Below are 24,960 nucleotides of genomic sequence, written 5' to 3' on the forward strand. Positions count from 1 at the left end.
TATTCCAACCGGCCCTTTAATGCTAATTTTGCATGCTGTAAGTTAATGTTCTTTGTCCCCGCATTAAGCTTCTATACTAGTTGAGTGGCCTATTGCATTTTAGCTTTGGTAAAGCAGTTTTTAACCACAGCTTGAGTGAGCTCTTTATCTAATCAGAGTGACGTGTTGATGTGATGGACAAGTATAAATATATTTTACAGTAATTCAGTGAGCAATGTATTTATAACTTCAAAGATTACAGAATGGGACATACATGCAACTTTACGTCATACTGTGTTCTTAAACATCAAAATTCAAGCATCAGCATACAGCTGCATGCTTGACCATAAGGCTTTCAGTGGACTTAAAGTCAAAGGTGACTTGCTATTTTGATATTCTTTATACGTCAGAATCTGAAACATATTAATCTTCAATCTCCTCTATATTTAGATATTATTCCCTAATATTTTCTTCGTTCAGCGAAGGAAAATACGAGTGACGTAATGACCGTGTCACCACGAGTCGAAGACGAGTGGTGACACGGTCATTACGTCACGAGTATTTTCCGAGCTGAATGAAGAAAAATATTAGGGAATAATATACTTATCACATGCACAAGCCAAGAATTCGTTATTTTTTGCAAAATAAATAAGTTTTCCATGACGATTCCGCGTTTAAACTTTTGAACTACTTTAGGAATAAATATCAGTACGCCGTGCACAAGTTGTCAATCATTTCCAGTCGTCCGTTGTGTGCGTTAGCGCTCACGTTCGTTCGTGTGTTGAGCAAATGACAGCTCTCGGTCTACACGTAGGCTACCTTCCACAAAGTTATACTCTACTTCAAAGATAGTATAGTCCTAAAAATTATCACAGACGAGATACGCTATTTTTCGGGACAAATATCGACTGAATCTCGACGGCGCGAACACTGTAAACGTCGCGCCTGACCCTGTCTGCAATGCGTACGTACGGAACCCACGGTATACGCGACCAGCTTCGAGTTCGTTGTTTCCGCAAATTATTCATGTAATTCCCTCGGATATACAGGCGGTACACTCTTGTGTTTACATTGTTCGGATTAGTAATGTCGTAGTCTGTGAAAATATCGATTTCATTACTTTTGATCGTGAGAGAAACATCGGCCGCCATGTTGTTTGTTTACATATTTACGAGCACACCGAAGATCGACAAAAAAGGTCCGACGCACCAAAATTGATGACATAGACGCGGGTTGTCGTGACGTAGAACGACCAGAGAATAAATCCCGTATTTTTTGTTCGGAGACGACAAACTTGGCTTGTGCATGTGATAAAAGCCATATGATACATAACAGTTCATACATTAAGTGATATTACTCACTATGTGTAACAAATGTTATTACATTAAAGTATTTGTACAATCAAAGTGATACACTCATTTTCGAAATCAACTTGTGTGTCATATTTCATGTAGATAACACCCAAATGATCAATTTCTTCAGTAAATGAATGCAACACTTATTGACATTGCAATTGATGAAAGAATGAAGAGGAGAATTTATCATCAGGTTGTTGAAAGTGTCACAAACAAAGGTCGACACATATCTTCATAAGCCATACTTCACTACCGGTATATCTTATTATTTGACTTCTGTGATTAGGCCAAAAAAAAAAATGAAATGTTTCTGGTCAGCGCGCGCGTCACTTGAACAACAGCGCGTCACCCTTTTTTTCCTGGTTTGAGGCCCGCGGCTGTGGCAAACTACATACTGATTACTATAGCACCAAACCAAAACGGCTGAAGAGAAAGAAAATTCTTTGGGGCACATGATCAGTGACTGCATGAACAGTTTAAATGTTACTATATTGATAAAACTATAAAACTCAGTGTTATCCCCAGGCCATAGCGGTCCCGCTACGCTTTCGCCTTCCCCCCCCCCCCCCCCTACGCTTTGATTCTCCCCGCTACGCTTTAAAATATTCCCGCCATCCTTTAGTTCACACGCTCTGCGTAGCTACCAGCTGATGCATGCATTGTCTACACATAAGCGCTCACTGCAACTTTTAACCTGGTGAAAGAGTGGAAGGTGTGAAGTATGGTATGCATCGGATAAGTTGTCCGGAAGTGTTGAGAGGAACGTTAAAACAATAGAAGAATCGGCTGGGTTGTTCACAAATTTTCATTCCAGAACGACTACTACGACCAACAAAGACAGTATACATCGCGGACAAGTGTTCACAGAGGTAGCGGTGTAGCACTAGCAGGGCCTTTGATCACATTCCCATGCTTTGATCAATGAAATGGACCGCAAAAGAAACAAGAGTTGACTGGTGAGGTTGATTATGATTGTACAATGATGAGTTTTGTCTGAGTACGATCACGATCGCGATCGAGTTCACATTGCATAAATTTCAATATGGCGGCGGCCATGTTGGTCGACAGGTTTATAACGTGTTGACATTGATCCTGGCGTCGCGTGTGGTTCCACTCTGCAGACTCTGACACGTTCTCTGAAGATTTTACACCTGATTTTCGAGGGATTCTAGTTGTACTTAGTTCATGTCTTGTGATCATCTTGGTGGTATTTTTAAAATCAAGAATCGAACGACGATGTTCAGTGGAAGTAGAAGTTATGCGGGGGGGGGGGGGGGGGGGGGGGCGGCTGGCTGAAATCTATCCCCGTGATGAAAAATTATTCGCGGTGTTTGTCGTTCAAAAATGATATAAAACTCAATTGCATTTGAATTGTGTAAAGCTTAAATTTGTGAATTTTCCTCTTTGTTGGCAAGTTTTGACAATTTATTAGCAATATAGGCCTATGTATTAAGAAACTCCAATCAGACGAACCATTTCTTGCTCTCAAAGTTTCAATCTGAATCTTCTGTTTTAATTGCAATTGTAATTACAATACTGTGATGATTTATTTAAGTGGAATAAAGAGTTTCCATGATGTTCAAACTGCACACTTGTGTGTTACCATTGCATTTTGTTGTGAGTGTACATGTATGTGTGGATGCATGTGCAAGCTTACATCCATATGCAAATATAAATTAATGATATGCAAATGATTATGCAAATAGCCGCCTAAGCTTTGGCGCTTTAACTGACCCTGCTCCCTCCCTTGAGGAGGAGGAAAAAAAAAAAAAAAAAAAAAAGCCGCGTCGCCGCACCATTTTTTAAAGAAAGGCCTGACCAGAAACATTTCTTTTTTTTTTTTTGGCCTTACCCTCCTGTACACCAAATGTCATGTTGTTATACAATTATATAGGTGTTAACACGAATTATTTAATGATCATAGCCAAGAACAACATACTTCCCTTAAATGTACATGTAACATGACCCCAATAAGCTGATCATTATTTATGAGATTGTTTTCATACAGTTTCTCGATAATGTTTCCAGACAAGTGAATTTTACTATGACTCATATGAGTTAATCCAGGAAAGCCAATTACTAACTAAGTTTCTTCAGCAACCTTTGCGATCTTACCAATAACATGAAGTCATATACCAGGTATACCGGTAGTGGCACATTTTAATGCCAAATACTGGTGTAGAAATGAATAGCAATGAAATAACAGAATGCACTTCTTTAACATTGTGATAAAAAAGCCACAGTAAAGATCCATGAGTATTCAGTATGCCAGAATCTAACCTATGCAAGCACCAGTCAATGGAGCCTTTGATCAAAGTGTACATGTATAAGCTGATGTAAAGTGAAGAACATACTATATAATTATACACTTCATTGCAATAGAGTGCAATAAGGACATATATACACTTCATTGCAATAGAGGGCAATAAGAACATATTATACCGGTACACTTCAGTGCAATAGAGTGCAATAAGGACATATATACACTTCATTGCAATAGAGTGCAATAAGGACATATATACCAGTACACTTCATTGCAATAGAGGGCAATAAGGACATATATACACTTAATTGCAATAGAGGGCAATAAGGACATATATACACTTCATTGCAATAGAGTGCAATAAGGACATATATACCGGTACACTTCATTGCAATAGAGGGCAATAAGGACATATATACACTTAATTGCAATAGAGGGCAATAAGGACATATATACACTTCATTGCAATAGAGTGCAATAAGGACATATATACCGTACACTTCATTGCAATAGAGGGCAATAAGGACATATATACACTTCATTGCAATAGAGGGCAATAAGGACATATATACACTTCATTGCAAAAGAGTGCAATAAGGACATATATACCGGTACACTTCATTGCAATAGAGGGCAATAAGGACATATATACACTTAATTGCAATAGAGGGCAATAAGAACATATTATACACTTCATTGCATTAGAGTGCAATGGAGAACATACTTTATTATACACCTCCTTGCACTAGAGTCCCTTTGAGTTTATTAAAGAATGTACAGGTATGGTATGCATGTTGACAGTGATTTCTCTTGATTCTGAAATATATGTTTATGTATTCTGTTCTTAGTATGATAAATTCAATGAAATAATGATAGAAAGATACATATGTGCATTTGGTTATACATTCAATACATGGTTTTGTACTGGAAAACATACCACTGATCTTGAAATTCACATGATCACAAGTGCATGAGATTAACCAAAACAAAGGACATTGAAACCAAAATTTACATGAAGCATCATCCATTGGAGAAATGATGTTCGCAGTAAGAATGAGCTACCAGCTGTTACACCATCAGGCTACCTCAACTTCTGAAAGTCAAAGGTGATGCCAAAGACTGCTGTTCTAAAATATCTGTATGATGCCAATAGAAATTTGTTTTTAAACAGCCTAACATACTGTAGCTTCTCAAAATAGAATTGATCAGTTTCACTTGTAGATGATTGATAGTTGTCCAAGTTGTTAAGCAGTGAAAGTTTGTTAAGCAAAAACGTAATACCCATCACTGTAGATATCAGGAAAGAAACATCATTTGTTAGTATTGCAAACTCTATAAAGTATTTAAGGAGTAATATTTGTAAGGTTATGAGAATTTTCATATTATTCAAGATATTGCAGTCTTCACAACAGAAGGTAGGAAGTCAAAGGTCAAAGTTCAAGATTTCATTGTTGCTACACCAACTTCACTGTTAGCACAACTGCCAACAGTCAATGTAGGAAAGTGATAGATGTTCACTGAAACTGTCACATTTAATATACTACACAATTCTTGGTACCTTCGAAAGCTATGTTGCCACCTAAGTGAGTCTCAAGCAGTCAACCATGTTTTCAATGTTGCATTTTTCTATAGGTAAAACACACAAGATTACAGAAGCAAAACTGCTTTAGTTTATACAAGAATTTAATGCCAGAAATGCCTAAAAAGATGAACAGATCAACGAGTTTAGCTAGTTTCTCAAAAACAGAACTTTTTTCTTTTTAAATTTGTGCAAAAAGTATTTATGAGATCAGTATATCAAACTATTGCTGCTGTGAAGAGTCTACTTTTTACCCACAATGCATTTCAATATTTAGTTTGCATCCCCCCCCCCCCCCCAGCACAAGACACAAGCTGTTTAAGATTGTGAAAATATTGTACAGTTTGTGTTGCATGTATCTTAGTTACCATAGGTGTCAAAAAATGACTGTCTTTTGTAATTTCAAATGAGAGTCATGTGTTTTTAATTCATTTTGAAACAAAAAATTGAACATTTATTGGTACACCTATTTATAGATTGTAACTCGAAATTCATTTCTAAAATACCAGGATACAACTACCTTAAGACTCAATTGACACATAGTACCAGAGCATACCCGGTACTGTCTGAAATGTGAGCTTAACCAATGAATTGATCTCATTGGCACCTCAACAAGATTATTATATGCCTCATGTATTGAACGTCAAGCACTCCATAACATTTAATGGTATCTTAATGATGGCATAGCGGGATTTGAAAATAATCAAATTCACATGTTTTACATAGGAAATCTGGCTTTTGAAAAATTATACTTAGAAATTTCAATAAACCACATAACAGTGATTAAAAAATATCATTGCGTTGTTGGATGATGAAAATTGTTCAAGTTTTTCAAGTTTTTCATTTATATCATTGAAATAAAACGTATGGATTGCTTATCTTTTGCATGTAAAAACCCCAAAATTCTGAGTGAATACTGTAAGAGAGGCATATTATAAAAACACTACAGCCCAAACAAGAGACTATATCCACCCTCAAGGCAGGTGACATTTTGCCCTCCTGATGTCGGGCACATAGTCCCTTGTTTGGGCTATAATATATATCCCTTGTTTGGGCTATAATATATACTGTATTACCTTACATGTATTTATTCCATGAGTAAGAGAAAGCATGAAATTACCATGTCCATTTAGTCATTAGATTTCACCAATAATGCAAGACAGAATTCAATATAACCATTGCCCAAGCTAGCGTAAAACTTTCAGAAGATAATGTATTGAGCATATAACGTGACTGAAGTTAACTGAAAAATGTAGATGTTACTGACTTTCTGTGAATCTTAACTGATATTTAAGCACGTCTTTCTTCTATGCCCAACAGATGCTAAAATGATTGTCAAATATTTGATGGGAGTCACAAATTGCCCATTGACATGTGACACCAAATAGTTGCTTTAGACTAGAGACAGGGTCTAAGGTTGAGAAGTTACCTTGGTTACAACAAGTTAGGAGATAAAATTTGGAATTACTTTGATTCCCCAGTTGCAGACAGTCAGTTATATTTCTGTCTGTTATTGCAATATGATTTCTCTGTGTTGACATTACATTCGAATGGATGTGTGTCCTGGGAGATAAGCAGTCTTAACAGGGGAGTGACTGTGTGCATTTGCTGTGTATTATCCTGTGAAATAGGATATTATGGGCTGACTGAACTTTGATTTTATACATTCAGGCAATATTTGTGCCAAGACCTTTTCAGCATTGTCTGTCAGAGCTTAAGTTCTGTTTAAAAAATGTAATATTTACATATGTAATGGCAAGCATGGGATGTCATCATTTGTCCTTCATCAGAAGAATAGTGAAGGGTAGAAATATATAATTGCTGCTGAGAGAAATGATGGTGTAAAAATTTGTCAAAGGCACACTCTATTGTGTGGTGTGATAATGAGAAGCACTCTGCTAATAACCAATGCCATTCTCGCTTATTTTTCCATTTGCTATAAATAAAAATAATTTACATTCAATATTATCAATATAATTTCAACCATTTAAATCTCATATGTGTTGTGATATTATGCATTATATCACCATAGTAATCAGTGTATAAATGTAACATGTAAACAACCTAATTATAATTAAAAAACTATCAAAACATGGGACTAGGCAGTGTTTACTTTCCAAGCATCATTAACAAATGAAATATTATCATGAATAAAATAGAACATAGTATAGTATAGTTCATTTTTCTGGCCATCTATAACATGCTGCTCAATGTAAAAGTAACACGCTTGTTAAAAACATCCAGTTTCAATTAATATACGCATAATGAGAGCTTGATAATCAGTTTTCATTTGCATGAAAGTTTTAACAGCTATTGCTGAGAAACATGATGTAACAGATACTCTGTATGGAAGATTATGCTTGACATTGTCTGTGTACAGCTGCAGATGTTACATCGATAGAATAAAGTGGATGTTTGATGTTTTGTAACATCCTAGAATCAACCTTGACACGGCCATTATTTCCACACAGTGCCCTAGTCATCTAATCCCATTATATTATAAATGAGTGTGAGAGATTATATTCTCAAAATAATCTGCTTTTGAAAAGCAGTTTTCAACATGAATTTATCAGTATGACAAATTCATGACAACAGTCATATTTTGCATGCACATAGGCATGACAGCAGTTATATTTTGCGCATAGGTGAAATAATATTTGTGCTGTACACTTATAAATGAGTGTGGAAATGTATGTTCAGTGCAATAAATGCATTTTAAAAAAAACACTTTTCAAAACAACAGTGTGTCTACCAGCATCAGGGCAGTCTATATTTTCAGGTCTGTATACAAACACCAGTGAATTTCTTCTCATTGTCCATTTAGGTTTTTGTAGCAGTTTGTGACAGATGTCGTAAGGAGTCAGTTTCATACATGTATAATCAAAGCAATCATGTACCGTTATTATAAAAGCGGTTTTACCTCATGAGAATGTAAATTACAATTATTAGGTGAATTATTATGGGAATAAATCACAAAAAATGATGTGGATTATTACGTAAGTAATTTAGCTAATAAATGTAAATTACTTTGTATACAGATGAATGCGGGGCAAATTTTCAGTTGAGAATGGAAAAAGCGTGGTCTATTCAAGAGACCTTCAGTAAGCACCTACTTATACAATAAATACATGTAGCACAGGGGAATCATCTTAAAAAATACCCTCTTCACATACAACACTGCCTAGATGCTATTTATTACATGACTGGATACAATTTTGCAAGTTGTTTGTGTGAATGAATTAAAAGACAGCAAGTGTAACCTCAAGGTGATTCTTTTGAAGGTAAATTCAATTTCAGTTCTAATTCCTGCCTTTTGTGTCAGCAAAACAGTGCTCAATCAATTCAATTTAGACTTTCCAAATCTTGGAAAATGATTACTTCCACCTGAATTCATTTTGAAACAGGTTGATCGATTGACTTAACATTTTGGCGACAATCTCATCTCAAGTCTTAAATGTTACCATTCAATTACCACACTCTTGTTCAGTATCCTTTGCATTTTCATTATGACTCAATTACTGCAATCAGCTTCATTTATTACCAACTGCACAAAGAAGAGTGAAATACCATTAAAACTGTGCCAGAGGCCAGGTAATACTATGTCTCGACAGAATATAAATTGTTCTGTCGGTTAAAGGAAAATTTTAAGATTCTTCATACAAGGTCACCAGGAATTAGAAATGCTGCTTACCAAAAATTAAAATACAGATTTAGAAGATGAAAATTCAAAGTATTTATTTGCATGAGCAAGTAAATAGGTACATGTGCAACAAACAAGTGGTAAAGAGATGTTTAGTGTTTATATTCAGAATTGGTATATATTAGTCGCGCCAGCGGCTTACTGACTACGCATGCGCAGATTCATAATAAACTATGCAAGTAACCGGAAGTGTACCCTCCTTTCCGTGGGCGCCGCCATGTTTTTTTGAGTACTCGTAAATAAACAAATACGAAACGTGCAAATTATCATTTTATAACATGCCATTTATAAAATATATCTCTTTTATTAGCCAGTAAGTGTTATTATCCACCTTGTCGCTGATGCAAATATTGTTATTATCATGCATAAAAAATAGAAAAAGGGAGAAAACTGTTGTACATATGAACGGGGGCATAAGCAAAGAATGCTGGGATTGAATTAGAAAAGCGCCCCCTGTGTCAATAACTAGATTCAAAAAATGCCAGTTTTTAGACGGAACGCCATAGTTTTCAGCTTGCAAGTGGAAGGTGGGCAGTGCGGTTGCCATTGCAATGATAATGGTGGCATAATACATGTACGTCCATAAATGTTTAACACAATAGGCTGTTAGCATGGTAAAAATTGCCAAATTTTGTCCAACATTTTTACACATTACAGAAAATCTATGCCTGCACTGCTACAGGGTTTGACGTTGTGTACGTACTTGAACTGCTTTCATCAGAGGGAAACTGGGCATAGTTGTCATACAAACGTACGTGAAGTAACAATTAATTCTATTTCATCATGAATCAATACAAATAACATTGCCTATCTTAACCCCTGGCGCGACACCAAGGGCTGAGCCCTTTATAATATTTAAATTTGACTTCAGCAAAGCATACAGTACAGTGTTACATAGTGTACTGTACGTGTACGTGTGTAGATCTACTAAATAGACAGCAATTTAATACCATGTACAATATTTAATCTTGATCTACCAGTATTATGTATATTGAACATACAGTGTAATTAGCATATATTACTTTGTTGATTTCTGAAGTTTCAATGTATGAAATCTGTCATCAGTTTGCATCTGCACAATCAAACATTTCAAATGATTCACAGTGCTATTTGCTGATCTCTGTAGATATAAATATGTAATATGACATTTTTATATTTTAGGCTGTGGAAATGGCAGATACCTTCCCATTAACAGTAATGTCTTCAAGATTGGTTCCGACCGTTGTGACAAGCTTGTTGAAATTGCTAATGAACATGGCCACGAAGTCATGGTTTGTGACAACATACGGCTTCCCTACCGCGACAACTGCTTTGACGCTGTCATCTCCATTGCTGTCATCCATCACTTTGCTACGGTCGAACGGAGAGCACAGGCTCTTAGAGAGTTGGCACGGATCTTGCGGCCTGGAGGGAAGCTTATGGTGTATGTGTGGGCGATGGAACAGAAACAGAGAAAGGTGGGCACAAGTTGTCAGGTGTACATGCACCTACTTTGTTTAGACCTCTAACCACCAGGGATATGTCTTTATCTTTTGTTGTACAGTGATAATGTGTAAAGTAATACATGCCACAAAACTGGAATACATGCCACAAAACTGGAATGTTCAAACTTTTGCTGAAATAAGTCATCTTTCAAAATCAAGAATAAAAATCAGGGGTCATCCTGCAAATTAGCTAACATTTGAACAATATTTGAAATTCAAAGTGGCCACACAGGTCCTGTGTTAAGTCTACAGAGAAAATTTTTTTTTTTCATTTCCACAAAGATAAGACCCTGAAAACTCCATATGTTTAACAAGCTTGAAAATGAGTCCACACAAGAAGCAAACCAGCAGAGTATCATAAAAATACTAGTCTGAATACCTGTTCCTTAGGTGCATTCTACCTTAATTGTTCCACACATATTCACAAATGGAAAGAAATAAGGAAATTATACATTTCAGTATCTGGACACAGTCTTTCCATTGCTTTAAAGTGCCTTCTATGATCCGTTTCACATTCATGTAAGCAATACCAAAGTCTCACAACCATTTTGTATTAAAAACATCTGCACTCAGCCTTATCCAGCATTCATTCAAATGGCAGGGCTCATCCAGTTTGACTCCCACCTTGCCGGGGGCAGCTATTTCATTCCAGAAAAGAGAAACAATGGGGATGTACAACTGACTTGAAAGATGCAAAAGTAATTCAACATTTGAGCTCCATACACAAGTTTGGTTTTTGGAGTTACAATTTTTGGAAAAGAAAATATGTACATGTGCATTCACTGAAACTGTGATCATTCTGTGAAGATTGTATATGTACAGAACTTAACTTTGCCCAGTGACAATTTGATGCCAGTCCTTAAAATGAATATTAAAGTATGTGACAGCATTGAATAATTTTGTGATATACAGCATTAACATGATGAGCAATAATGATAAATTGACAATATGTTTGCATTTTGCTTTGTCTAATAACAGTAATGCTTAAATGCAAAACCATATTTTCCTGTTGTCATGGATGCCATTTGTAATGTTTTGTCCTACAGCAGTTCATACAATACATCTGTTTTGGACAAAGTCCCTAAACAAATTGTCTGAAAATTTTATCCAGACTGTCCCTTTTCAATGAAATTTATGATCAAAATAGCAAAGGTCCAGTACAGCTGTAATTTTGACGATTTTTTTCACTATTTTGTATATCGATTGCAAATTGTCATTTTACTCCCTAAACAATGTTGAAACATATCTTTTAGCATGTCAACATGGCATCTATAGTATGTATGTGAAATGCACTGTTATTGTTTGCATTTGAATTCTGGTCTGGACCATAGTTCATTTACTGATAAAAACAAACACATCTACACATGTACCGGGTTCAGGCTGAGTTGACAAGCTGAATACCGTTTTTCTCAACATGCATTTAAGAAGGAGAACAAGAAACTGTAGTTGAAATTAAAAATCAAAATGGTGAAAAAATTCTTCGAAAGTTACACCTTCTGGCCCTTAAATTAACTGAATTGTGTGAGCTTCAAGACAAAAGAAACTCCCAAGTTAATGTGCAGTTTGATGTTGCCGTTATACTGTATGGATCTTACCAATATGTGGCCACAAAGATTTTGTTGTTGATAAATGTTTTATGGTATAGAAAAACAACTAGCTCTATTTTCTTTGTTCCAGTTTGATTCCCAAGATGTGCTAGTACCCTGGCATTTACAACCACGATATCATAAGCATAAAGGTAAATGGACATTTCTCAAGTTTCACCCTTATTACAACAACGACTCAATCAACCATCAACTATACACCTACAATTCTACATTTGCAGAGATAACCTTTACATGTTCCACCAGCTAGCATATGTGTATGCCATTAGTGTTCAGTTACACTTTCACAAATAAATTTCCTTCAATTCTCGGTACCTTATATAAGGTTTTGCCACCTAAGTGGGTCATACAAGCCTCGGGTGGTCAACCGTATTTTCAATAGGGCAGATTTCTACATGTAAACACACAGATTACAGAAGCAAAAGTAAAGTTTGAGGTTATACATGTACATGACTGTCATACCAGAAATGCCTAAAAAGTTAAAAAGATGCATGAGGTTTTGCTACTTTCATGAGCAAACAGAACTTTCTGCCATGGAAACAATTACATTTGAGTTAAAGTATTTATTAGATCAATATCTCAACTTTTGCTGTGGTGAGAAGTTGACTTTTTACCCACAATGCATTTTGATATCTTATAGTTTGACCCCAAAGGCTATTTGCAATAGAGACAATTATGTTGAATGTAAAAGTCACATAGTAGTATATAACATCATGTGTAGGGTTCATTATAAGCTGAATGGACTTGCTAAGTCAGCTATTGAAATACATTTGCAGAGTGTTCCAACAAAGGTGAGCTTTGAATTGTTGAAATCAATGCTTTTCATCATCATCTGTTTGATGCTTTCAGTGGCATTAAAACACTTCTTCAAGCAAACAGCTACATGTACATGTAAAAGTTTTCCTGGAAATAGTTATAGCTCATCATATTCACAGTACAATATGTTACAAAGTACTTTAATCTTTTAAACTATGTAACAAATAATGTTGCGATCACAAGCAGCTCAGTCTGTTGAAAGAGAATGCCATTAAAGTAACAAAACCATGAATTTGCCAACAAATTGTTTTTCCCCAGCCAGCATGTATACATTGTGTTTGAGCAGCAAGTGGCATGATTAGGTGTTGTCCGATTGCGGCACTATATCCCCTTATCAGACAGGTCAGGCATGGCTTGCCAAACTCATGGAATCTGGCAATCTGACAGCATAGATGAAAAAAAATTGATAACAATTAAATTTTTAAAAATAATAAAGCCATGACCATAGCAATCCTGAATATTGTAGTTGTGTGTATGTATAAATGTATATTTATATGTACAATCTTTATAAATTATCTGAATGGCATTACAAAATCAGCTATATAAAGGCCTTAATATTTATTCAAAAAATGTTTAGACATTAACTGAATGTGTGTGTTGCTTACTGAATAAAAAATACTGTGATTTCTTATTCAAAATTATATAAATAATTAATGTACATAAGGAACCAAATTTAGCTGCATTAACTTTGTTAAAGGTCTGAAAAAGGTACATAAAAGTATCCAGAAATAATCTGATTTGGAAATATAAGAAGCTTTCAGAAAAAATTGCTTTTCCATTGGTAATTGTTTTCAATTTTAATTTTAATAATTGCTCCATTCTGACATTTTAGAAGGTCATAACTTTTATAAGACTGAAAGTTGATATCACATTATCCTTGTATGTATACAGCTTTACAGGGATCTTTCCACTTATTTGTGCATCAAGACATCATTTGAATGCTCTTTGATAACTTTTACAATTATCTAGAGTACTTATGAGCTGTATTGTATTTCTGTCTGCCACACAGCAAAACGTCTGCAAGACTTGAAGAAAGAAAACACCAGTTATTGTAGTTCAACCAGTGATGATGACCAGCAGTCAGAAAGGACCGTCAGGAAACCAAAACCAAGCAGCAAACAGAATGGCTTCTCCCCAAGAGACAGTGAGACAACTGGTAGGCCAGACAGCTGTAAGAGATGTGGCCTTCCCCAAAGATCAGTGTCAGACAGTGGTCTCCTCATTAATCAATACAAAGAAGATACAAAAGAGTGTTACGATGACTTTGCCAAAAAGAGGAATAATTCACTGACAGTTGTCCACAAAGAGACATCACCGATTGAGACAAATCATATATTTGCAAATGGTTGCAGCCAGATCTATCAGAATAACACGGCTGATTTGATTTCAAACGACTGTGATGATCCTTGCAAGGGAGATGACTCCTTGAATAGATGTAATGAAACCATTGAGGCCATCGAGAGGAGGATGTACAGTGTTCAGCAAGATGAAGTTGTGAATCATTGTAGCAGCCTGTACTCTGAAGGGAATGCTGTTGCAGATACCAGCCAAGATGACACAAATATTGAAGGACGTAGAGACCAGTACGACAGGACTGCTGCGTGGATCACTGGTGGAAAAGATGCAGATCATGTCATCTGTAATGGTAGCACTGGCATTGACGTTGGCCTCAAGGATGAAATCAGTGGTTCCCACTTCACCACTGGGTCCACCCATGGAGAGGCAGTCAAAGCAAACTCTGGTGATGTCAAGCAAAACTTTGAAAGTAGTCTAGTCTTGAAAGACTTTTGTGAAGCTGCCCAAAGCAATGCCACCTTGGATACATGTATAAGCCAGAACAGTGGAAATCAACATGATCGTTGCAGTGGTGCAAGTAAAACAGAAAATGGAATATCAGATGGTGATGTCAATGGTAATTCGGAGGCTTCCCAGAGTGGCGTTGATGATGATGGCCCCAGCAGTAGTAGTGTGAGTAATCACCTTGGTGCAGTCAGGCCACATGAAAATGATGTGACCCAATGCAGTACAGACCCTGATCATTCCAATGACATTTCAGCTAACAGACAGAGTTCCATGGGTGAACTAATCATCAGTGGCGTGAGAAAAATAGTCAATGGCATCAGCGGCGAGAGAACTCAAAATGATGTCGAAGAGTATCCTCAAGCAGACTCTAATGCTGATGAGTCCTGGGTTCTGGTAGAAGCTGAGCACAAGAAACTTTGTGAACAAGACGATGCCAAAGTGAAAAACAGTACTGAAATTTTGTCAAATGGACTTGCTCAGAAGGCGGAAGAACAATCTGAAATACTAGAAACTAAATTAGAGGATACAAAATGTGTACATTCCAAGGCATCAGATGCTTTCATTTTTCACAGAGATGAAGACAATGATGAGTCACAGAATTTGAAGAAGCACAGTATCTGGAGGGATGAGAAGGACCAGAGAGCTACAGGTTTGAAATATAGGAACAGTGGTACCAAGAGTGCAGCGTGCTCTGACTGCTCTGATAACTCCACTGATAATGAGAATGTCTCCTTGAGAAAGTCCAAAAGCGAGAGCTGGCTGTTGAACTTTGGCAGTAAATTCTCTCCAAAGCTACTTAGGTTACGAGCTGGCAGAACCACTCCGCCCATCGCTGAAATAAGCCAAGCCATTGCTAGAGGGCAACCTTTTAGGCCTAGTCGCCTCTCTATCAACAAGAAGTCACTGGTCCTGTCAGAAGACGCCTGCAGCACCTCATCATTAGACAGCGAAAGTGATCTCTCAGGAAACTTCACAGAAGAGAAGGCGCCCTCTACCAGGCCAAGCAGGAGGAGGAAGGGAGAAAGTATAGAAGTTGAACTGTGTGCCTGTGACAGTGAAACAGATGAGAGTAGATCAGTTGGCACAGGCATTGGCTCAAGTGATCAGCATACAGGCATTGACTCCTGCAGTCGAGGGAACACTAATGGTGCTGATATTACTGACGATCCATCCACCTTCAAACGCTACTACCACGTCTTCAAGGAAGGAGAGCTTATCAGTTTAGTTGAAGAGTATGTGGAGAGTTTGTACATCCTTCAGAATTACTACGACCATGCCAACTGGTGTGTCGTCGCCGAGAAGGTGCAGGTCTGGAAAATATAAAAGACAGCATACATACACAAGACATGGAGCATTTATATAGACTGTTATCCTCATCACAGAGAATCCACATCAACTTGAGATTTAGTAATGACAATAGTTTGTTAATTAATGTGGTGTAAATTGAGGATAAAAAGTTAGCTGTATCAATCAGTGATGTTGTTTTAAATACTGCCAATTTTCAATTTATGTACAATTTTTATCAGTGTTTCAGTTTTTTACATCAAATATGTTGCAATTCTCAACAAAGAGAGTAAGTTTTTTGTTTTCCCTGTAAAATGACCACGAAGATACATGAACATTTCCCTTCATTTTTATTTTATAATAACAAGTTTCAAAACCATGAAATATCGTATGCACACATGTACTTATGATAGGTATTCCAGTGGAATGTTCTCCCGCTAACATCAAGTATAAACATGAAAAGACCTGTCATAAAACATATTTTAATCCTTGCTCTGCAGTTCCATATATGGTACCTCAATAACATACCGTTGTGTCGGGGGAACCAATATGGCTGAACTATACACAATGTTCAGGTAGTTAGAGGGCTAATCATGTTTGATTCATCCGGAATAATTTTACATTGCAGTTAAATTGATAATGATCACTGCTTATTAGAGCTGCCAAGGCATATCTCATCTGAGTGTTCTTAACTGACAGTATAGATGATGATGCAAGATAAAATACTCCTGGGTGTACATGTTCATCTCGCTGATATGTCTTGCTGCACACCCTTGATATTTGCTTTCACATCAGCCTTCATTGCTTGGCAATAATTGCCATAAGGAGTGTGAAGAACTACTAGCACTGAGTTGAGGAAATCTATCACAAGAAACTCAGCAGATCACTTACAGCTGTAACAGTATCTCCCTCCTCTGTTAAAAAGATGTATTGTAAATTGCATTCAAAAAGACACCTTTTATCAGATAGATGATTAGGCTATTTTTGTACACACGAATACACAGTATTATACAAGATAACATGGCTAATAATCAGCCTGACGGGTACCATTAGGATAATTAGGAACTGTAAAATTCAAGATCCTACAGCACTAATTTCATATCTGTGTGTGAATCCTTATCAATTTACCAATGAGGAAATATTACAGCAGATTTAATTATTTTGAGATATGCTATCAGGAATAATAAATGTGAAGAAACATATTCAGTGGCTTTGCAGCTGTGCCACAGTAGATAAACTTTGTATGTGTTATCGATTTCCAGTTTAGCTATACAGTGGCCAGTATTTGTAACCTACCTATTTCCACAAATATCACCCATTGCCAAATAAGTCTTCAATAGCTAATTAGTGCACAGTCGTGAAACCGCCACTCTTGAAGAGTAATTTGTATCCTTACCTTGCGATCGTCAACTTAGGGCTGAAGAAACATATCGACAGCATTGTGATTACTATAATGACCACCGACTCTAATGACATGGCACTAATGACTCTTAGTCATCGCTGTCAGTCTTGTGTCAGCCTTTCTACCTGTCACCCCATTTACTGTTACACAGGTCCACCCACTCAATTTGTAAGCAATGTTGAAAGGCGGCAGATGTAGTCATGCTTCAGGTCTTAATCTACTTCTGACCATTGTTGAAAAAATGTAGGTTTCCACATATTTCTTAAGACAGTACACTCAATCAAAGTATCAAAAAGTGTATTGAATTTAAAAATTAAAGCAAAAATTGATGTACTGATATCGATATATTACATAAAACAAACTTGATGAATGCTAGTTCTGACAAGACGAAAAGGTACATACGATCACAGAACATAACATTGAGAAATTTAGAGCTTCATTATCTGTAACTTTTTGTTTTCCGGTATGTTTTGTTATATCTGCAAAATATAATTTCTGATTCCACTCTCCAAATATGTCAAAACTCGGTAATGCTCAACATGTCAATACAGCCTGTATGCATACTATCTCTATGTTATTGTTTACAACTTTGAATTTCAGTCTGGACCTGAACTTATATGTCAACAACATTGCATACTGTGCACAATGCAGTATGATGACGAGGCTTATACTACTTTAGGGAGCAGAATAAGAAATATACTTTTAATAAAACAAAAATAATGAAAATATTACCAGGTATTGTCCTTTTCAAATCGATTTTTCATTCACCAAGACGTGTAAGTTTAAGTTATATACCTGTGCTTATATGGTTTGCTCATTATCATTAGGTTGGTATATATGTAGATGTATAAGAAAATATGAAAACTTGAACAGTGCCATTAAGGTAGAATGTGTCTTGGGGACAGATACGCCAATTCTCAAATTTTAAAAATTCTTTTCTAGTCTACAATTTGTGGTGCTCAATGTAAAGCTCTCAGAATAAGTGAAGTTTTCAACATCTATTGTGAAGTAAAAAATGCAATTGTTCCCACATACAGTTAACACAGGGATGATGGCCATTTTCAAATATCGGTAAAATGTTAGGTTATTTGTTTCTCTAGTACTAACATTGGCACAGTAACCCCCAATTTTCGTTCTTGCTCTGTTAAGAGAATCATTAAAAGTTTCATTGAGGAAAGTTTGAGCAAAAGTTATAGGTCATCTGATTTCTACATGTAGGTGAAGTGCATACTACTTTTAGTTTCATATACCTGTCTATAAGTCTTACAGTAATTGGAAACTGTCATGCCAGAGTTACGGACTTAGTGGACCTAGCCACTGCATTCCATGTCCCCCTTCTACATCACACTCCAAACCATGTTGTGAATCAGTGTACAGAAATAGCAGTTGCCATGCCTGCACGAGTCTATTTTACCAGCACCTCATCAGGCTATATTGACAGCACCATTGTACTCTGGTACATCCTGTGCATTAGGGAAACTCATTCAATTGGGATTGAGAAAGAGATAACACTAATTGCAAATTGTCAGTTATCAAGATTGCAGTACTCCCAGGCCTGCTTCAGCTTCCTACAAAGTAATACTTGACCAAATCACTTAATGGAAGCGTGTGTGTAGGATGTGTGCCGGCTATTTCTGTCAGATTAATCTTTAAGCCCAGAATGTTCTGGTCATTTACATAGAAATTACATTTTCCTGAAGTTAAAGAACTGTACTGTGAGATGACTGGTCTGTACTTCGTACTTTCATCTCACATATACATTCATCAAGTACTATACACATCTATTATGTTAATGTCTTGATCAGTTTGGTAAACAATAGTGCAATATTTTTCAGTGATATCCAGTCTTGTATGTGGAGATTGGTTCGTTGTGCAGTATTGTTTGACAAAAATGGATGTATTGATGTGTTCATTGCTTTGTAAACTGATCTATATTACCATAGGATGAGATTAGATGCAAATCTATGTAAGTTGTGTTCAGTGTTGATCATCCAGTTGTACATGGCTTGAAAGTCTTCTGGATGCAGTGAAACTTTGAGTCACAAATAAATGCAATATGGTGTTCATGAGTCAGAGAATATCCATACTTTTTGATAAGATATGAAAACATAAGCATGATATATGTACAACATGCTATGATGTTATACACAAATGTGGCATGTAGAGTCAAATGTATCCTGTTCAATTGTGTTTCAATCACCCAAAGAGGACTTGTCAGATGGATTGAAAAGGTGTTTTTATTGTGCTTGTGTGTAACACCCATATCTGTTTTATCTGTGCTGTAAGATCATCCAAGTGTATCTTTAGGTAGAATGTAGATTTACCTGACTATGAATTTAGGCAACACAAGAGAAGCTTCTATTTTGAATAAGAATTGCTTTTGTAGTTTATATGGAAGACTGTATATATTTTTGTGATGTCAATGCAAAATCTATTCCATCATATCCAGATTAATGAACTTTTGTGACACATAAATGAAATACACTCAGTACAATCGTTAGGTTAAACAGAATTGTAGTTTTTAATAGCCTTTGCTGAGAGATTCACTCGATGTATTATCTTGTCATAGTGCAATTTGACTTTGTGTGCAATGGCTTTGAGCAAAATGGCACTATTTCCCTGGAGATACAACTCGGTTGTCATTTCTCTTCTTGTCCATGTTGCATCTCAATATTTCATAAGCACAGAACTAAAGTTGGCATGTTTTGTCTTTTGATTTTGAAGTGACAGTAGAGTGAATGGCTGAACTTTTTCTTAAGGATAGAATGCGCCTCAGAGACAGATATGGCGCACTCAAATTTTTACAATTTTTCCTGATCTTACTACTTGTAGGAGCTTATTTCAAAGCTCCTGGAGTGAAAGTGATGTTCACCATCTAAGTCTTTCAAAAATCATAAATTTTATGTATTCCCCATAGAGTTAACACAGGAATGGCAGCCATTTTGAATTTCAATGATCTGTAAACGGTAGGTAATCTGTTTTTCAAGTACCAAATTTAGCACGGTGAACTCTGATTTTTATTCTTGATTTGGCATGAGAATAGTTGAAAGTTTCATTGAATAAAATTTGAGCAAAAGATTAAGACTTGCACATTCAAGGCACTTACTACCTTAAATCATTTTGACCCGTAAAATAAATCAGATAGGTAATTTGGTCATTATTTTACACCAGTTACAGCTGGTTGCTATTGATTGAGCACTTTCACACATACAGTTTAGCTTTATCCTATTTTTTAGAGGAACTGCCAGTAATATTTGCAGTAGTATTTTGGCAGGCATAAAGCAAATGTAAATCCTGTGACATTGCTTTTCCCTCTGTCAGACATGTTGTTATATACACTGGCCCAGCCATCCTATTTAAAAGAATAGGAATGAACCAGAGTTTTGATAGTTTGTTTGACTGTCCCTGCTGTATGCTTAAAATTGTCATGTACAGTGAAGTCTTCAGAAGTGCAGAAAATCAGAAAATAGAAGTGGACATGTGGATGTTGAAGAGTAGATCACGTAAATTTTTAGCAGAAAGATTAATTCAAATACATATCACACAGTGACCTTGATTTTAATGGTGTTTCTCTAATGTGCAATGTTAAGCAATCACTGACATATATTGTTGTCTTCTTGCATGATTTTAAGAAAATTGCTATTATTTCTAGTGATGGATGTAATTAGAATTTCTAACAATATTTTTAAACATTTCATGATAGAGGAATCTAACAGCAAATGTATTGTAGCAAGCATTAAGGCAGGTGCAAATAAGATATATGAAATCTTGTGCAAGAATAATATTTTTATGTAAAAGTTTGGAATTCCACCATGTTTTATCATGTTGTACAAATATTGTGTTGTTATTGATAATAAAGAAAATATTTATATTCAGCCTTCTGTCCACATGAACGAGTATAACATTATTAAAATTTGTCTGCACCTGGTGCATGTCTTTCAGTCACCTTCTGAAAATGATGAACACTTAAAAAAATATTGTATTTGTTTTAGGGGTCATCATTATGCATGGGCGGAGGGTGGGAGGAATTGCCTGAAGTATTTGTACCTTTTGAGTACCTCCTGTCAAGTTTATACTTTCATCAGATTCTTTTATTATTCCAAAAATTACATTATCAAAAAATGTTTGTCTCTCACATTCAATAACTGTACAGAGCAGTTGTTAGTGAACTTGTATAACACATGTGCGATAAAGAAACGACTCCTCTCTGCACCACCCCTCCCCCATTTATTACCTGGGACTTGCACTGTTTATTATTTTTTGAAGTGGGCGGCCCACTCCATCCTCTTGCCATAAAGTGTGATGGCTTCCTTCCCCTACAGGAGAACATGTCTACATTCACCCAGTCCACAGTCATGGCCATTGCAATGAGATTGTTGTCAAGCTACAACATTCAGATATTTTTTATTGTTTTCAATCCAGAACCATTTGGCATACTATGATACTGTATAGCTCTGCAGCTCTACAAATTATAAAAATAGCGCCAATGGCACTTGATCACAACTGGCTCATTGTGAAACTACTCTATCTCTGAGTACACCTGTACATGAAATACTGAATGGGTAGGTGCTGCGGGTTTGGAGTTTGTCAGTAAATGCACACAGAAAACAAAGTCCCGAAGTAGCGAATTCCAGCCATTTTTAAACCACACTGTTTGTCAGTGGGGTAAGCAATATTCGCAAAAATCACATTTCCAGGCTAATAGACTATGTTTTACGAAATCACACGTCCTTATTACAAAATAAAACGATCTTTGTCTTTAAATCAATGCGCCAGTAAACAGGTCCAGCAGCTAATTATGTCATTAAGTCTGTAATGTTAAGGGTCATAACAAATGTGAGAAATCTAAAACATTAAATATGTTGTTTTTTATCAATTTTATTACCAAAAGCGCATGAAAATCTCTGATACTTTGAATCAGCCATCCTGCATATTTGTAACATTCATCAAAACCTCATTTCTGTTCCACAACTCATTAAATGCAATGCAGGATTGGTGTACATTCCAAAACTACATATATGAAAGACCCCTAAAATCAATTAGTTAAAGGGGGGTTAGAAATTTCCCAAAACTATCTAACCGCTGCTCCGTTTGGCTCCATTTTTCGGAATCGGAACCTTGGAATTAGTCTGAATATCTCTACCAAATATCAATGCAGTCTGTTCAGCGGTTTTTGACTTTTTGTCGTTTACGGAAAATGGACACTGTCCACCACCGGTTGAAGCTAACCCTACATCACAACTTCCAGATGTGATAATGACCTATGGTCATTATGTTAAAAAATACCGCCAATGGTGCTTGGACATAATGACCGCCTAGTATTATCGGCATTTATCAACAACCACACTCACTGTGAATTAGACAGACCACGAAGTCAATGAGCAACATACAGCTGAAAGACTATTTTTCACATTGCGATTTTAAGCTCATTTCTATGAGAAAAGAGACATGTATATGTATATGGAGAAAAAGCAGAAGACATATTTGTAAATTGTTTGTTAAGTGACAATCATATATGCATCTCTTGAAATTTTGTGGTTATAAGGTATAACAGTAGTGTAAGAATAATGAGGTATGAATAAGTTAGTAAAGCTAAGTTGACAGTAATTAAGATTGCAAAATTATACAATAAGCTGGGGAAATCTGATTGAAATAAATGTTGAAAAGTAGCAAAGTCATGGTCATCTTTTGTCTAATACCTTGTGTAAGTTCATGAACTGTACATTAAATCTTGCTATAGATTTGTTGCTAATGGGCAATAACTGTGTTTCAGATCATTTGAGAGCAATCTATCCATGACAGGTTTAAATTGTAATATACTTCTATTTAAAGGAGAGAAACTTCTCAAATAATTTTTTTCCCTGTAATTTGCTGTGAGAACACATGGACAGATGCTCAGGACTCTATGCTGTTGCTACCTTGATAACTAACCTACAACTTGTAACGTCATTGTCTAACCTGTTCACCCCAATTTCCTGTAGACAGGTCCACACTCTCCATTGATAACAATGGGTTTGGGCCATACCATTGTAGTGAAAGACTGTACGATGTGAGGTTGTGGATACTTAATCTCTGGAATGTCAAAGTCTGTATATTGACTCAAGGATGTTTACTTAACAAATGCCTAGGGTCATCTCAAAAGTGAGAATCTAAACTATGAAATATGTTTTTTTTAATGCTTTTGATGCCCAAAGACCATAGAAATCTCTTATACTTCGAATCAGCCATCCTGCATATTTCTAACATTCATCAAAACCTCATTTCTGTTCAACAACTCATAAAACGGTCCACAATGCAGGATTGGTGTACATTCCAAACTACATATATGAAAGACCCCTAAAATCAATTAGATAAAAAGGGGGGTTAGAAATTTCCCAAAACTATCTAACCGGCGCTCCGTTTGGCTCCATTTTTCGGAATTGGAACCTTGGAACCAGTCTTTGTATCGGTATCAAATATCAACGCAGTCTGTTCAGCAGTTTTTGACTTTTTGTCGTTTACGGAAATGGACGACATCAAACACCGGTTGAAACCACCTCTATATCACAACTTCCAGTTGTGATAAATATCGTCCAAACTTCAAGATAATGGGGAGATGATCTTGAAAGTCTACAAACAGTGTCTCGTTTTCTAGACCTTTTCACTCGGCCACCTTAATTTAATAATCAAAGCAAAGTGGCGCCGCTGGGCTAGGAGTGAGTTGCTTCACTCCTCGCACACAGAGCAAAAGTCCTTGTTTCCAACTACTAGCGCCACGCTTTACCATAAACGTTATGCATGTGTAAGGCAAGTATCATCTGCAAAGCAATTGAAAGCAAGGCTAGCATTCGAGCTGAGAGAGTGACGTTCTCAAGCTGTCCTGGAGAGGGCGCTATGCATGAGCAAGCTGTCATATTGACAGGCTGTTCAGGCCACAGGCAGCGCCATAATTAATAGCACTATGGTGCTGCCTGCGGTTCAGGCTGGTCGTTATTAGTCATTAAACTGAAAGTAAATTTGGAACATCTGGTTACCATTCAAACCACTACAAACAAAAGAAACAAAAACAAATTTGAAAGAAATGAAACTGGTTCAAAACTGGACATGCTAAAAGAAGAGTAAATAATGAAAGGTCAAATTTTAAACCTTTTCATTTCTTGAACCAAGCAGCAATTTTCAATAGAACATATGCGCAAATAAGATGTCCTACATGTCTTGTGACAACCTGAGGTTATCCCTAGCAAGGGATCCAGGTGATTTCACCTTAACCTTGATAACTAATTACTGCTGACTTTGTCACTTCAACACACTAGTATTGCTAGTGTTACAAGGCAACATTAAAAAGATACTTTGAACAAAATGTAGAAAAATATTCTTAAATACCATTGCATGACTACAGATGCCATAATTTAATGTTACAATTATGGACCTGCTAATGAATTTACGTATCACTGCCCTGACATTTTTTGCCTAAAGCAATGAATTCAGGCAGATGAATATTCTTGTGATATATAATATTGTGATGAATATTCTTTTTAAAATAAGAACACCAATTATTGTCACTGTTTGAACAGATCTTAGTAGGGCTAGGATCAGCTCATGAACTTTTCACATATTCCATAAAAGCAACTGATTGAATAATTTCTGGAAAATGTGCACATTACAAAACCACATGAAGGTAACAAAATCTGCCTGACCTGTTACATGAGCCG

General features: G+C 36.3%; 1 protein-coding gene across 2 annotated transcripts in view; it reads left to right on the top strand.

Moving 5' to 3' along the window:
• The window catches only part of LOC139131688 (protein starmaker-like), a 57,770-nt gene extending 36,626 nt beyond the window's left edge, over nt 1-21,144 (top strand). For both annotated transcript variants that reach the window (XM_070697863.1, XM_070697865.1), the window contains exons 3-5: nt 10,038-10,333; nt 12,038-12,098; nt 13,790-21,144. In XM_070697863.1, the coding sequence (XP_070553964.1) occupies nt 10,038-10,333; nt 12,038-12,098; nt 13,790-15,906 (2,474 nt within the window). In that variant the 3' untranslated portion in view covers nt 15,907-21,144. The remainder of the gene's footprint in view (nt 1-10,037; nt 10,334-12,037; nt 12,099-13,789) is intronic.
• The last annotated feature ends 3,816 nt before the right edge of the window (nt 21,145-24,960 follow it).

The sequence above is a fragment of the Ptychodera flava genome, chromosome 4 (assembly GCF_041260155.1).
Source record: "Ptychodera flava strain L36383 chromosome 4, AS_Pfla_20210202, whole genome shotgun sequence".
NCBI classification, from domain to species: Eukaryota; Metazoa; Hemichordata; class Enteropneusta; family Ptychoderidae; genus Ptychodera; species Ptychodera flava.